This window comes from Phodopus roborovskii, unplaced genomic scaffold, assembly GCF_943737965.1.
Source record: "Phodopus roborovskii unplaced genomic scaffold, PHOROB, whole genome shotgun sequence".
Classification (NCBI taxonomy): Eukaryota; Metazoa; Chordata; class Mammalia; order Rodentia; family Cricetidae; genus Phodopus; species Phodopus roborovskii.
Genome location: NW_026126541.1, coordinates 18,849,693 through 18,863,434, shown reverse-complemented (window position 1 = coordinate 18,863,434; position 13,742 = coordinate 18,849,693). Strand labels below are relative to the sequence as shown.

General features: G+C 44.4%; 1 protein-coding gene across 1 annotated transcript in view; it reads right to left on the bottom strand.

Annotated features, from left to right (window-relative positions):
• Positions 1-4,034: 4,034 nt before the first annotated feature.
• Pik3ap1 (phosphoinositide-3-kinase adaptor protein 1) overlaps positions 4,035-13,742 on the bottom strand; it is a 112,547-nt gene continuing 102,839 nt past the window's right edge. Inside the window, exons 15-17 of the mRNA XM_051199741.1 lie at positions 11,826-11,896; positions 10,603-10,739; positions 4,035-5,625 (exon numbers count right to left, since the gene is read on the bottom strand). Of these exons, the coding sequence (XP_051055698.1) occupies positions 5,568-5,625; positions 10,603-10,739; positions 11,826-11,896 (266 nt within the window). The 3' untranslated portion in view covers positions 4,035-5,567. The remainder of the gene's footprint in view (positions 5,626-10,602; positions 10,740-11,825; positions 11,897-13,742) is intronic.

Below are 13,742 nucleotides of genomic sequence, written 5' to 3'. Positions count from 1 at the left end.
CTGAGCACTTACTATGTGCCGAGAACTCTGATATATCTTCAGCCAATAAAACTGTGGCAATGACAGGTGTAGATTCAGAGATAAGGGAACTGATTAGAGAAAAACAAGTGTGGCTGCAAAGTTCCTTGAAACCTTATAACCTCAAGCCTGAACCACAAGAGCTCAGGGGCACCATCCAAATTAGTTTGGGGGCTAGGGTGTGGTAGAGCACTAATCTAGCATGCAGAAAGCTCTGGGTTTCATCCCCAGCACCCCCAATAAAATCAAACATTAAAGATCTTTTGATGAACCATGGAATGAGAATTATGCATGTCTTATTTTATCTTTCTTCTAGATGAAGCTCATTCCCTGACCCGTGGAGGGCAGAGAAGCAAGCAATGAATGTCCTCCCCTCGATGACAGTGCAGCCTCTTTCTGTAACAATTTTACCAGGCCCAAGTTTGTTTAAAGAGCCAAGGATACACACAAAACAAGAAAACCCATCAAAGTCTTAGGATGACAATGGATCCTCTAGTTTCCATCCTCAGTTACACTTCTCTTGGAAAGAAATTATCTTTTCAAGGTAGTTTGGTAGCACAGGCTGGCCTACCAGCATCCAGAGATGAGCCTCCACTATGAACTCAGGATGAGTTCCATGCTAGTCAGGATTACATAGTGAAACCCTGTCTCAAAAGACCAATTCATCCAATCAAACATGCATACATACATACATACATACATGCATGCATACATACATACATACATGCATGCATGCATGCATACATACATACATGCATGCATACATACATACATACATACAATCTTTGGCGGTATTGGAATTGAACCCAGACTTGAGCATGCCATGCAACTACTCTATCACTGATCTACACACAAGTCTTTGGTGTCTGGGACGTTTGCCTGTTACTTATATGTTTTGTATTGCTAATATAGGATCTTACAACATAGCCTAGACTGACCTGGAATTAACTGTGTTTCCTGCCTCAGCCCCATGGAAATCCTGGGATTTGTCAGCACATTGCCTCCTGGCTCCTTGAACCTCTGTTTCTTCTTTCTTCTTCATATTTGTCTTGGCAGTCACTTCAGGAAGGTGAGGGAAGAGCACTTGCCACTTTTCAACACTACTTTTTCTGTTCTAGCTGAACTGTTCTAGAACTTATTTATTGCTGAGTTCTTCCTTTAGGAAGCTATGAGTCAAAACATGGGCAGGCAAGATGGCTTAGAGGGCAAAGGTGCCCTCTACCCTGATGACTTGAGTTTGATTCCTGGAAACCACAAGGTGGAAGGAGGGAATCGACTCCTTCAGATTGTCCTCTGACCTCCACGTTGTGCAATGGTACGGATACTCCCCGTCCCCCCAAATAAAAGCCACGCAAACGAAAAACAACACCAGAACTTCAGTTTGGAGCCTGAAAAGCTATTAAGGCCATTCATTTCCTCCAGTGGTCCATAGTCAATTGTCTCTGACTCGGTTTCATTTGGGTTTCATTTTGATTCTGTCTTCAAGACAGAGCCGATGCAATTCATGCTAGCCTTGAGCTCACTATGTAGTCCAGGCTGGCCTCAAACTCATGATCCTTCTGCCTCTGCTTCTAGGATACTGGGACTGTAGAGACTCACCATCACACTCTACCTTCTTCACTCAGTAGTTGTTGTTTAATTAACTAATCTATTAAAACGATAAAAGGTAAAAAAAAAAAAAAAGCAGCTGTCAGATAATAAAAAGCTCTTAGGCTGGAGGTTGTTCAATTGTAGAGCACTTGCTCAGGATGAGGGAAGGGGAGCCTGGCTTTGATCTGGTCTCCTTGCCTTCTCCTTGTCCCCACCACCCACACCACCCCCACACAAAGATCCTGGCTACTTAGGTGGTGATGACGCCATTAGGCTGCCTCCATGCTTCTTCACAAGGGGCTCCCTACCTTGGCCTTTCAGACTGGAGGTGACCTGGAGCTTTACTGAATGCAGGGTTCTGTGCTGTAGAGGTGATGCACACACAGCTGTGTAGTCATGATGTAAGCTCCTCCAGTGGGCAGCTGCCTAAAATAAAAGCCGAGCTTCCTGCCTGACAAATGAAGACTCATGTCCTTATACTACGCTGACTCTTATGGTACAGAGAGATAAAGCTGTCTTCTATTCTGTGGATTAAATGAGTTTGGCAGGCCAGCCTGGGCACCTTGCTTTCTCTATGAGAAAATGAATTCCAAGTTGTGCTTGAGAATTGTAAATCCACAGTACACCCTCCTACTCATCCCCTCACCACCCTGGAAGCCTGGTGTCTGGCCAGCAGGAATGAATGAAGACAATTTCATATTAATAAGATGCTTGGAAGCCAAAAGACAATTTACATACACACCCAAATATCTTACAGGCAGAGTCCTCCAATTTCAGAATTAGTAACTCATCTCTCTCAGAAACAAATCTGTTACTATTACTTCCTCCACCAAGCAGGGGGAACTTGCATACTATTCCCTGAAGGAGGAGCTCAGAGTACCCACTTGCTTCCCTGATGTACGTAGGAGAGGAATCTAAAAACCCCAGTTATTAGAGTGTTACCAGTCTGGCTAGGTTAGCCTTTACAAAGAATCAGGAAGGTAAGTATCTGCTTGATTTGTAAAATCAGTCATTCAAATGGTCTATATGCATATTATAGCTACAGCAAAGCACAAAGGGTCACTGGCATCTGGTAAATATGTCAATTAAATTATTTGCTGGGAACACCAACCTCTTACTCACATTTAGTCTCTCAGTCTTTGTACTTTGTTAGTTATGTAATTGGTTTTTTGTGCCTAGAGGTTAACACAAGATGAAGGAGAGGGCTGGCTGACTGCGTTAATGGAGTTTGCTTTTGTCTACAGCAATGTAACTAACTGCAGTGAACATGACTCTGGAAAATCTTGTGGAAGGAAAAGTGATGGTAGAGCTATTGTCAATGCACCAGAAAGAAGATCTGGAAGCCATCTCTTCACACGCCTGCTCAGACTTTCATCATGCTCCTCATTGTATTTTAAAAAAAAACAAACAAACAAAAACAAAAAAACATATTTTTAAATTGCTGTTGTTTATTTGTTTGTTTTTCTTTCTTTGTTTTGAGACAGGGTCCCCCTGTGTAACAATCCCAGCTATCCTGGAACTCGCTCTGTAGGTCAGGCTGGCCTTGAACTCACAGAGATTCAGCTGCCTCTCCCTCCTGAGTGCTGAGATTAAAGGCGTGCACCACCACTGCCCGGCTCCATGTTTTTATTATACATAATGTATTCCTAAACATGTGAGTAAATGTGTTGTGTCTGTAAAGGGTGAATAAATATGTGCTTTGATGTGTGGTTCTTTCTAAGCAATCAGAATTCATTCTCACCATCAGGAACATTCTATGCTAACACTGTCCAAGTGTTCCATCCACATTCCTCCCCCTTCCCCTTTCACACACAACTAACCAGCTTGATGGTTCATTGACTATCTCCTCAAGACTTCAGAGTGACCGCTCCCAGCTCTGATCAGACTATGTCCCTCCCAAGTGCGTCACATTCATCAGAGCCAGGTTCCTCAAAGAGCACTTTCAACTTAAGACAAGAATAAAATGTAATTATACATCCAAACTTCGCACAAACAGTGTTATACATTCAAGATGCTAACACCATTGGCTGGCCTTGCCATGTTATTATCAGCCTTGTTCACCAGAATATGTACACAAACTTAAGTTTGGTATCCAAAAAGGGGTTTACCATAAAGAGATATAGATCTTTCATCAAAATCCTCAGGTTGGAGATGATAAAGGACAAGAGGACAATCACACCAATTTTGTCATTTTTTTTTTTTTTTTGTTCTTTTATGAGATATTCTCTTATTTCTCCCAAACAAATGACAGAAGGGTTGAAAGACCACTGAAGGCACATTTGCAGAATGGTCACCACGTTCCAGGTTCTCTATGAGATACTCTGTGAAAACATTCTCATACAGTAGACGTGATCACTGCTGTGCTTTATACACAACAACGCAAGAGTCTCCCAGAAGTTAAGCTCAGGAAGTGTTAGACTGAGGAATGAGATTGAAGGAGAACCTTTAATTATGAGAAAATGACCCAGCAAGAATACAACTCGAACAGGTCAATAGTATTAATAATATCTATGTGGGATTAGACAATGATATCATGAGAAACAAACGTATTACCTGTACTTTAAAAGAAACACTTCTGATAATTCCGCTGTATGCATATGTGAGATTAAGGATCTGTGATTTGAAGGTAGATTTATATAACAGGAACTCAAAATTCAGAGCATGGTTACAGTTCTCTGCTCTCTGTACAGATTTATCAGGCCTAATGGTAACTGTATATAGTAACAGTAGTAAGTCTGAGAGAAAATATTTCAGCTGTTTTTGTCCACCACTTCAGGCTCCTCAAAAGAAAAAAAGTCGAGGTTCTTCTCTTTCTTTATGGACAGAAATATAAAGGCTACAGATTTATAAATGGCATACCTGGCACCTTAAACTTCTAGGTCTGACGGTTTTCAATGGTTTCCTGGCAACATGGCTCATTTGACAGCATACTGAGGTATAAATGCCCAAACTGGTAGTCCCATGCCTGAGTGATATGTAAGAGGGAAATCCTGGAAGGCTGGTTATATTTCCACATTTAGGGAACTCTTAAAAGAAAGGAGGATTGGGTCGCTAGAGAGAGAAAATGTGGGGCTGGGGGCTGGGGAAATGGATGAGTAGATAAAGTGCTTGTTGTTCAAGCATCAGGACCTGAGTTCAGATTCCCAGCATCCACACAGATGTTAAGGGGGCACAGCAACCTGCCTATAATTCCAGCACCAGGAGAGTGGAGACAGGATCCCTGGAGCAAGTAGACTTGTTATATCAATTATCTGAGTTCAGTTGAGAGACTCTACCTCGTGAAGAGATGGGGAGTGGTTGATGAAGACTTCCAACATGCTCCACAGACATACAAACACACATGCACATGTAAGGGGCAAGGGAGTGTGATGACATAAAACCACCCGAGTTCTCTTAGTTCCATACTTCTGTGGGACCCCAGATGCCTACAGTGGGAAAGGAATCCAGTTCAACCACTTTCTGAAATTATTTGCAGATTTTTTTGTATGTGACCAGCCCCAGCACATACATAGAAGTATGGAAGAAATACTTCAAAGTTGGGCCACTTCATCTACTGGAAGTGCTGGAATCACTTCTAGAAACTAGACTGGACTAGCAGTTATGTGTGGACTATTACATGTTTACTACATCACACTCATTTGTTAAGTACATTTCCATCAATCCTGTTGGGCTCCTGCTACAGTATGAGAGGTACTTATTTTGATAGAGTCTTCATCCTTTTGGCAAACAAGAATGTGAACCAATATACTTGGCCATGTTGAACAAAGTCCTTAGACTCCGATTTCATCATGCCTTAATGTCTTCAAGGAACACCCAAACCAGCAGGGCTGCAACATCAGCAGTGATGTCGGGTCTCAAGGTCCATACTAGTGCAAAATAGTCAACACGAAGACTCCATCAACAGGCTGGAAACTGCGAGTCTTAAAAGTCCTGAAGTAGGCTGCATTTAGGAGACGGAATCAGCGACCTCTGGGGGGAACTGGTGGAGGAGGATGGAAGGGCTCTCGGGTTAGAGGCCTGCAAAGAAACAGAAAGGAACTCTAAAAAATTAACCAAAATCAAAGTGGTCATGGGTATCCATCACCTGTGGCTACTTTGAAGTTCCATGCAAAAGATACCTCCCTTAGTTAAGGAATCAGGACACACTCCACATGTCTGAGTGACATAGATGGCATGGTTTCTAACCCCTGAAGGTAAGAATCACCAATAGAGCTAAGTGACAAACACCAGTTCCCAGACTCTAGCCCTGTTCATCACAATTTCTTGAGCTATCTATAAAACCTTCTCAACAGTATCCCTGTCACAAAGCCCTTGTGTTAATTAAACCTTTTATTTCTGTTGCTCTGTCACCCTTGGGTCTTGCTGACCCTGAGGGGCTGCATTCCTCTCAGATAAATAATGCCCCAACCTCCTCCTTGGGACCACTATCAACTTACTCTTGTCATCCCAGGGTCAGGCTCTCAGACAAACAGAGATAGGCCCTCTGCTTCAGCGCCTACTGCAATTATCCACACTAGCAGTCCCTGTCTATTCGACCCTGCCTTACTTGCTGTTTCTCATGGGAACCATAATGAAAAGCTCATGCCCAGGTCTGACCTTCGTCCGTCCCTTCTGCCTCCTGACCAACATGCATATGTCCCAGTGGGAACCCCAGTGGCATGGCACCCCTCTGCCCTAGAGAACCATGAAGCCAGCAAACTATCTTCTCAATAGCAGCTGTCTGTCGCCTCTTCTGTTGACCTTGTTGAGCCTAAATAACAATAGAGTCTAGATATTAAAATGCCAGCAACGCCGATAGGCAGCCTGGGTAGAGACCTACTATCATGGTGAAGCTGGCCAAACGAGGGGCAGAGAATTCCAATGGCTGCTTCTCACTTCCTCATTGGAGCACTAAGTGTTGTCCCAACTGTGTGTGTGCCCACCTAAAAGTCCCTTTTCATGGTCCTCTGCTTGGATTTCTGTAAAGTCCTAAGTGACTCTCCAGGTAGACCAGGGTGGGTCTATTTACAGATCAATTCAAGGATTACAGATGGTATTTCCATGTGTGTGCTGTAAAACCAATATTTAATCTCCTGGAAGCAAATCAATACATCCAGAAAGAGAGCTTTGTTGGGCGCTGTAATAGTCCTGGAGCTGCACAGTCCGTGGCTGAATGAATCTGTGAGTAAATATTTGCTAAATTCCTCCTGAACACTGCTTTTGAACAGGTCAAGGAAATGACAAGAGTTGGAAATGGCAGGGCTGTCTCGGAAACAAGAGAGGGAGTCAAGCATAGCAAAGAATAAGCACAGATGTCCACAGGAGACCCTGCCATGGTCCCCAGGAGTGGAGGGGTTTGTGTGTTTGTCACTGAATTGCTGGGATCTCCCAGTGAAAACAACAGAATGGTGTCCTTTCGTCTCCTGCCCTACAAACTATGGGTTGGGTCATACCACTTAAGCACGTTTATGTCGTTCCTTCCTTTCTACAAACACATAATTCACACTCCTGTGTGTGGCAAACAGCGGGGGGAAATGAGCATAGGTTTGGCTATCAAGACACGAGACAGACAATGGGCAAATTTGGGAGGCTGTAGTGTTTGATAGGTGCAGTTCAGACCTTAAGAGACATCTAAGCATGGATGTTTACATATACAACTCTGACTCTGTCTCTGTCTCTCTCTCTGTGTGTGTGTATGTGTATGTGTAAAATTCAACTTAGATGACCCTGTTCTCTCATCTGCCTAATCAATATATGTGGGTGCTTAGACATGTTATGGAAACTAGTCAGAACTATGTCTGGCCTAGAGTAGGCACTCAGAGAGCTAAGCTAGAAATCTCACTATGAGAATGAATCGTCTAGTCTTAGACCTTTCCCCATGAACCTAACAGTATGTCTTCCTCTATAAGATGTCCCTATCATCCTCTATCAGAGTCCCATGCCTTCCGATCCCTTTCTCATCTTGCTGTCACCTTGACACACCGACAAGCACATCAGTTTAGTTTCATTATAATGGGCAGCTCCAGCAAAAGATCAGAAGGCCTGCATCGAAGAGCTGGGTTTATGACAACAGGTATAATAGAACAGAGAAGTAGAAAGATGTTATGCCCAAGCAGGAGTGGTTTGTGCAGATACTGCCTTCTTGGACACTGAGAAACTGAAGCTGGAGACAACTACAAGCGAAACCAGCAAAGGGATTAGCCAAAGCTCAGATCCTGTGTAGCTGAGCTTGCATCAGCTGGCCAGCCATTCAAGACGGTCAGAGAGGGGCTTCCTCACTGCTCTGCACAAAGACTGCCTCATTTTTACCCTGAAACCTGCACACACATTCATAATGCAAGCACATACTTGCAGACCCTTCTCAAACCCAAAATGCACAACACGTTCTTGCGTTCTCTTAATTACAGGTCTCCACAAACACTGTTTAGCAAAGTGGTTTAGTCCTATGTTCACCCTATGGTTATCACAGCACACTTCCCAGCTCCCCAAACAGGTGATGACCGTCTCTTCTCACACAGGTAGACGTCCTAATTTCTATCTTTCATCTGGAAGTTGTTTTCCTGACTGCTCTCCTTTTCTCTCCCATTGACAATAATGTCGACGACAACAACGTTTTCAAGCTTGCCACCTCCTCTCTTGGTACAATTAGACAAGTGGCTCCAGAGTTCTCCACCTTCAGGAATAAAAGTCTTGGATCTTTTCCTCTCTGACACCTCAATTTTCTTGGCCAGGTGTAACATAATGACTAGAAAGCCGAATCTGTCAATCGGAGAATCTCTCCACCCATTCCCTAGCCTCAGCCTCCACACCTGCAAGATGTGATAATTCTAAAATGGGCTTTGGAGAGATTAAGTAAGTAAGGCTCTTAATGTGTTTGACATAAATACTGCAACAGAGTAAGCAGTTGTTAAATAATAGCATGTATTATCATATTCACTCCTGCAAAGCAACCCCCCCACACACACGTACACAACAGATACATAGTAACTTTCAAACAAGATATTACAAACTCAGGGCACATCTTCCTTCTGGGAGTAGGAAGATCCTAATGCACATCTCTCAGGCTGTGTCAGGGAAACATGCCTATGATTGCAGGCCAGCTTAGGGCTGTCAAATATTCATGCAGCAGGTGTCAGTATAGGAATGTCACTGGGAGCAGCTGGAAAGGCAGTAAATAGCAGAGGCCAAAATAGAGAGAGATGGAGAGGAACAGAACACCAGACAGAAGGCCTTTATGTTGCACTTCCTCGGCAAATCCCACAAATGAGCTTTATTTACACTTCAATATGCAAAAACATTCTCTTTTCTCATGCTTTGTATTTTAACCATCGAAGTCTGGGCTTCATATCTAAGCCCTCCCTTCTGCATGGCAGCCCTACTAGCCTGCTTGAACCATATTTACTGTTACTCCACAGACCATAAAGAATGTTCCTCCCCAGGCCCCTGTACCAACTGACCCCATTTGTAGTAGAGCCAGCAAGCAAGGCACACTAGTCTGGGCTCATCTTCAAATCCCCAGATGTCTGCTCTTCTCCTGAACAAATAGATCTTCATGCTCTTCATCTCTCAACATAGGCCAAAACCCTTACAACTCCATGAGGATGTTCAATTAGTAACTCCATTTTATAGACAAGAATATTGAAGTGCACAAAAGTTAAAGAACTCAACCAAGCTCACGAGAGATAGCAAGACACTTAACCCCATGAGAATGGCCCAGAGCCTCACTCACCCCCCAGATCAGGTTGGGTTTGGCTTGTTTTGCCTTCATTTTCACTTCTAATTTTATTTCCTGTTCCTGAGAAGCCCAGAACCCACTATTCAGCCAAAGAAATTCAATACTATGAGCTAAATTCTAGACAGACAGATACAAATTATTAAAGGACCTGGGGAGATGGCTCATCTGTTAAAGTACTTGCAATGCAAGCATTAGGGCCTGAGTTTGGATCCCAAACACCCGTATAAAAACCTAGGTATGGCCACTGCGTCTGTGGTCCTAGAAAGGGAGGCAAACAGAAGCATCCAGAGTGCTTGCTAGCCAGCCAGTATAGCCAATCACTGAGCTCCAGGTTAAGTGAAAAAGGCATTTACACACAAATATGTACATACATACATACACCCATGTGAATAAAAAATTAAAATGTGTTTAAGAAGCTGGAGAGATGGCTAATCAGCTAAGGGTACTTGCTTTCCTTCTAGAGGACCTACATTTGCTTCTCAGCAGCCACACTGAGCAGCTCACAAGCACCTGTGACTGCAGTTCTGGGGCAACAATACCATCTTCTGGCTTCCACGGGCACCTGTACATATGTGGTACTGGGTACACACATACAGAGACACACACATATACAAAAATGTAAACACACAAATCTACAAAACTTATTTTAAAAGCGGGTAGTTGTACTGATGTCCTTCACTTATGCACTTAAATGTTATTTAAAGTATGAGCAACTAAGCTGGGCCTGGTGGTTCATGCCCATAACCTTAACTTTCAGAAGGCTCAGGCAGGAGTAAGGGTTGGAGGCTAGCCTGGGTTCCACAGGGAGAACCCTATCTGTAAAAAGCCAAGAGCAGGGGGCTGGACAGGTGGTTCTGCAGATAGGAGCAGTTGCTGCTCTTCCAGGGGATCTGTGTTTGGTTCTCAGGGCCCACATCAAATGGTTCACAACTCTCCGTAACTCCAGTTCCGGGCAATCCAGCGTCTCTGGTCTCTGCATAGTACTAGCGCACATACCCACATGCAGACACGCATACCCACGCATGATTTAAAACATATAAATAAATCCTGCTGCAAACCAAGGGCAAAAGAAGCCAACAAAAGTTATAATGTGTTGATATTTGTGATGGGATGGAATGAAGTAGCACTTTTTACTGGAGAGACCACCCTGAACTGTGTCAACTACAGGAGTCCCTATTAGCTCTGTCTTCATTCTTTGGTTGTTTGGGGTGTTCCTAAAGCCTCTTCTCCTTTGCAGCTGAGAGAGAGAAAAGAAAAGTTCACATCTACTTCAATGTTACCTCTGTGAGGCAGCTCGAGGGGGGACCCTGGGGGGCCTCTCAAGGGTCACTACTGATGCTCCGGTCACAGCGGGTGCTCCGTCTACTTGGGTAGGACCTGGGCTACGACTTCGAGTAATTTCAGGAACTTCATTATCCTATAGCGTGCAAGATGAGAAACGAAGGTGACTATTACACAAAGCACATGAACATACATAGGCGGACACCATGGGCTAGCCCTCACCATGCTTAGGCTGTTCCCAAACCAGGAGTCAACCTAGTGCCAATGACAGTTTTCCCAGTTCTTCTGGTGTAGTCTAGGGACATAGCTTTACCCAAGTTATCATTAAATGCCTAAACCCAAAATCCATGCTTCTCTAAGTTTGGGTTTCTGTCTGCTAACACCGCCTGCAATTTATAGGAGTCCTGTCCCTAAGACCCATTCTCCTGAGGCTTCAGTGTTAGCGGTGACTCGTGTGACCCCTCAGGCTCAAGCCAGCCATTGGTCACCAGGTCAGGATAGACACTGACACAAAGGGGCCAACTTGAAATGCAGCCCCTCCCTGGAGCAGCTGGATCTCTGGTCCCAGAAGACTCCTGGCTGTCTGGGGACCATGCCATCATTCATGTGGAAACGCAGGAAAGGCCAGTCCACAGAGAGAGGGATGAAATGGGACACCAAATACCCTGGACCCTGGGACATCCAGGACAATCCCATGACTCCATATAGCAGGACACAGGCTCCTAATCTAGGCCCAGCATGATGCTCCCCCTGGAATCCCCAATGCTCAGACAGCGCCTTCCTGCAGACAGCGCACTGCTAACTTCAGTAGTCTGGGTAAGTTTGTCTATCTCTACCTATGCTACTCCCCCCCCCCCCCACACTTACTTCCTTTATACAGGGGCAACATTCATGCAGCCAAAAGGCCAACCATTACAACGTAAAATGGCTTTGGCACATTCGTGTTTTCATGCAGCCACCACCTCTGTCTAGTCTCAAAATCTTTTCCTGACCTGCAGAGAAACCCCAACCCATAAGCAGTTCTCCCATCCCTCCACCCTCCAGCCAGGCCAGCCCCCAACCCTCACTCTGTCTCCCTGGAATTGCCCATTCTATGCTATTTCATATAAACAGCATCCCGTAGCGTGACATTTTGTGTGCGGCTCCCTCACCCATGGATCCCTTTCTCTTGTGATAAAATGGCCCCTGAGACCAGAAGGATAGAGTGGAAATCCCTGCTCACCTCATTGTCGCCCTCCATCCCGCTGCTCACGCTGAGGAGGCTCCGCGTACTCGATCGGTTACTCATGCTGCCTAAAGGGCAGAAACAACATCAGCCGGATTCTCCCCAGAGAAAACGAAGTACGGAACTCCAGCCCTAAGTGATTTATAGCGATAGAAACAGTACATAAACCGCAAAGACAAGAGTCTTGGAAGGGTAGCCACCTTAAGCCGTTTCATTAGAGTTCAGGTTTTCAGTCAGCATCACACAAAATGGTTTGCTTCCCAATGACCACTCTGGGCTTAACAGCTACCATTTACCCAGGACTTAGGGCTTGTGGAGTGCTTTCGAAAGCTTGATTGCCGTTTAATCCCTTTGAAAATCCTATTTGATATTAGAGATTTGGCCGGGCAGGCCCGGGGGCAGAGGTACTCGGGGCTCGGCTGCTCTAGTTCTGCAGTCTGGCTTTGTTACCATGGCCTTGCTGCTTAATTAGGAACTGCCGGCCAGGGGTGTATGTAGGACACAGATGCACCTTCAAATAAGAGATTGCACTCCAACTCCAGACAAAAGGCACAGCTGTAGGTGTGGCTCAGCCGGGAAGCTTTGCTAGCATGCACAAGGCCCTGGGAACAATCCCCAGAACCACAAAAACAGAAATACACAGTACAAATTCAAAAGTGCTTGTAGTAGGAATTCTGTGTGAAAACCTTTTCAAGTTAAAAATGCATTACCTGTATCATTAAAATAGCACTAGTCCATAGAATTTTCTGGAAATGTGTGTTAGTCGGTGTGGTAGCTATTGTGAAATCTGGTAGAACTAAGACGTTTTCAAATTTCCAAGTTTTGGGGTTTTTTGTTTGTTTATTTGGTTTTTTTTTTTTTTTTTTTTTTTTTTTTGTTTTGTTTTTTGTTTTTTGAGACAGGTTTTCTCTGTGACTTTGGAGGCTGGCCTTGAACTCAGAGATACACCTGCCTCTGCCTCCCAAGCGCTGGGATTAAAGGTGAGTGCTACCGCCGCCCAGCTTGTGTTTTGATATAGTCTCATTACCTCGTCCTGGCTGGCCTGGAGATTGCTATGTATGTAGACCAGGATGGAACTGAACTTGTGGCCATCCTCTTGGTTTTGTTTCCTAAATGCTGAGCTTATAAATGTGTGTTATTAGAGGCAGATTTAAAAAATATATATATTTTTATTTTTTGAGTGTGTTTGTCTGCTTGCATGCCTGTGTACCATGTGCATGCCTGGTGTCCACAGAGGCTACAAGAGGGTGTCAGATCCCCTGAAGATGAAGTTATAGATGGTTGTGATCTGTCATGTGGTTGTTAGGAACTGAACCTGGGTCATCTACAGGAGCAGCAAGTGATATTAACTGAAGAGCCATCTTTCCAGCCCCAGATTTAAAAGCAATGTTATTATATTTGTTCATTTTATTTTATGTGAGTGTTTTGTCTGAAGTATATGTATAGACCACATGTGTATCTGGTGCTTTCAAGGTCAGGAGAGGGTGTTGGGTCCCCTGGAACTGGGTTACAGATGGCTATGAACCAGCATGTAGGTTCCAGGAATTGAACCCTGGTCCTCTGAAAGAGCAACGAGTGTTCAACAACACTGAGCCATCCTTCTAGCCCTCAATGCAGATTTTTAAATCTGTCAAAATATTTCTCTAACCCAGGGGATTTGGTTTTTCGTTCGTTACGAACACATGACCTCTTTCTATTCAACTTACACTCGTAACCCAGCTTACCCACCAAAATGTCCTTTCTTCTCCTCCTCCAGCCAGCTGCTGCCCCCAAGGCTCAAACCTCCTCAGAACCCATGTTTGGAATAAATGCTATAAAACTCTCCAGATTCCCCCACCAAAAACAATCCATGGGCTCCTGTGTCCCCATGTCCTACGCCTGGGCTTCCTTATGTCACCTATTTATTGTCTCTTC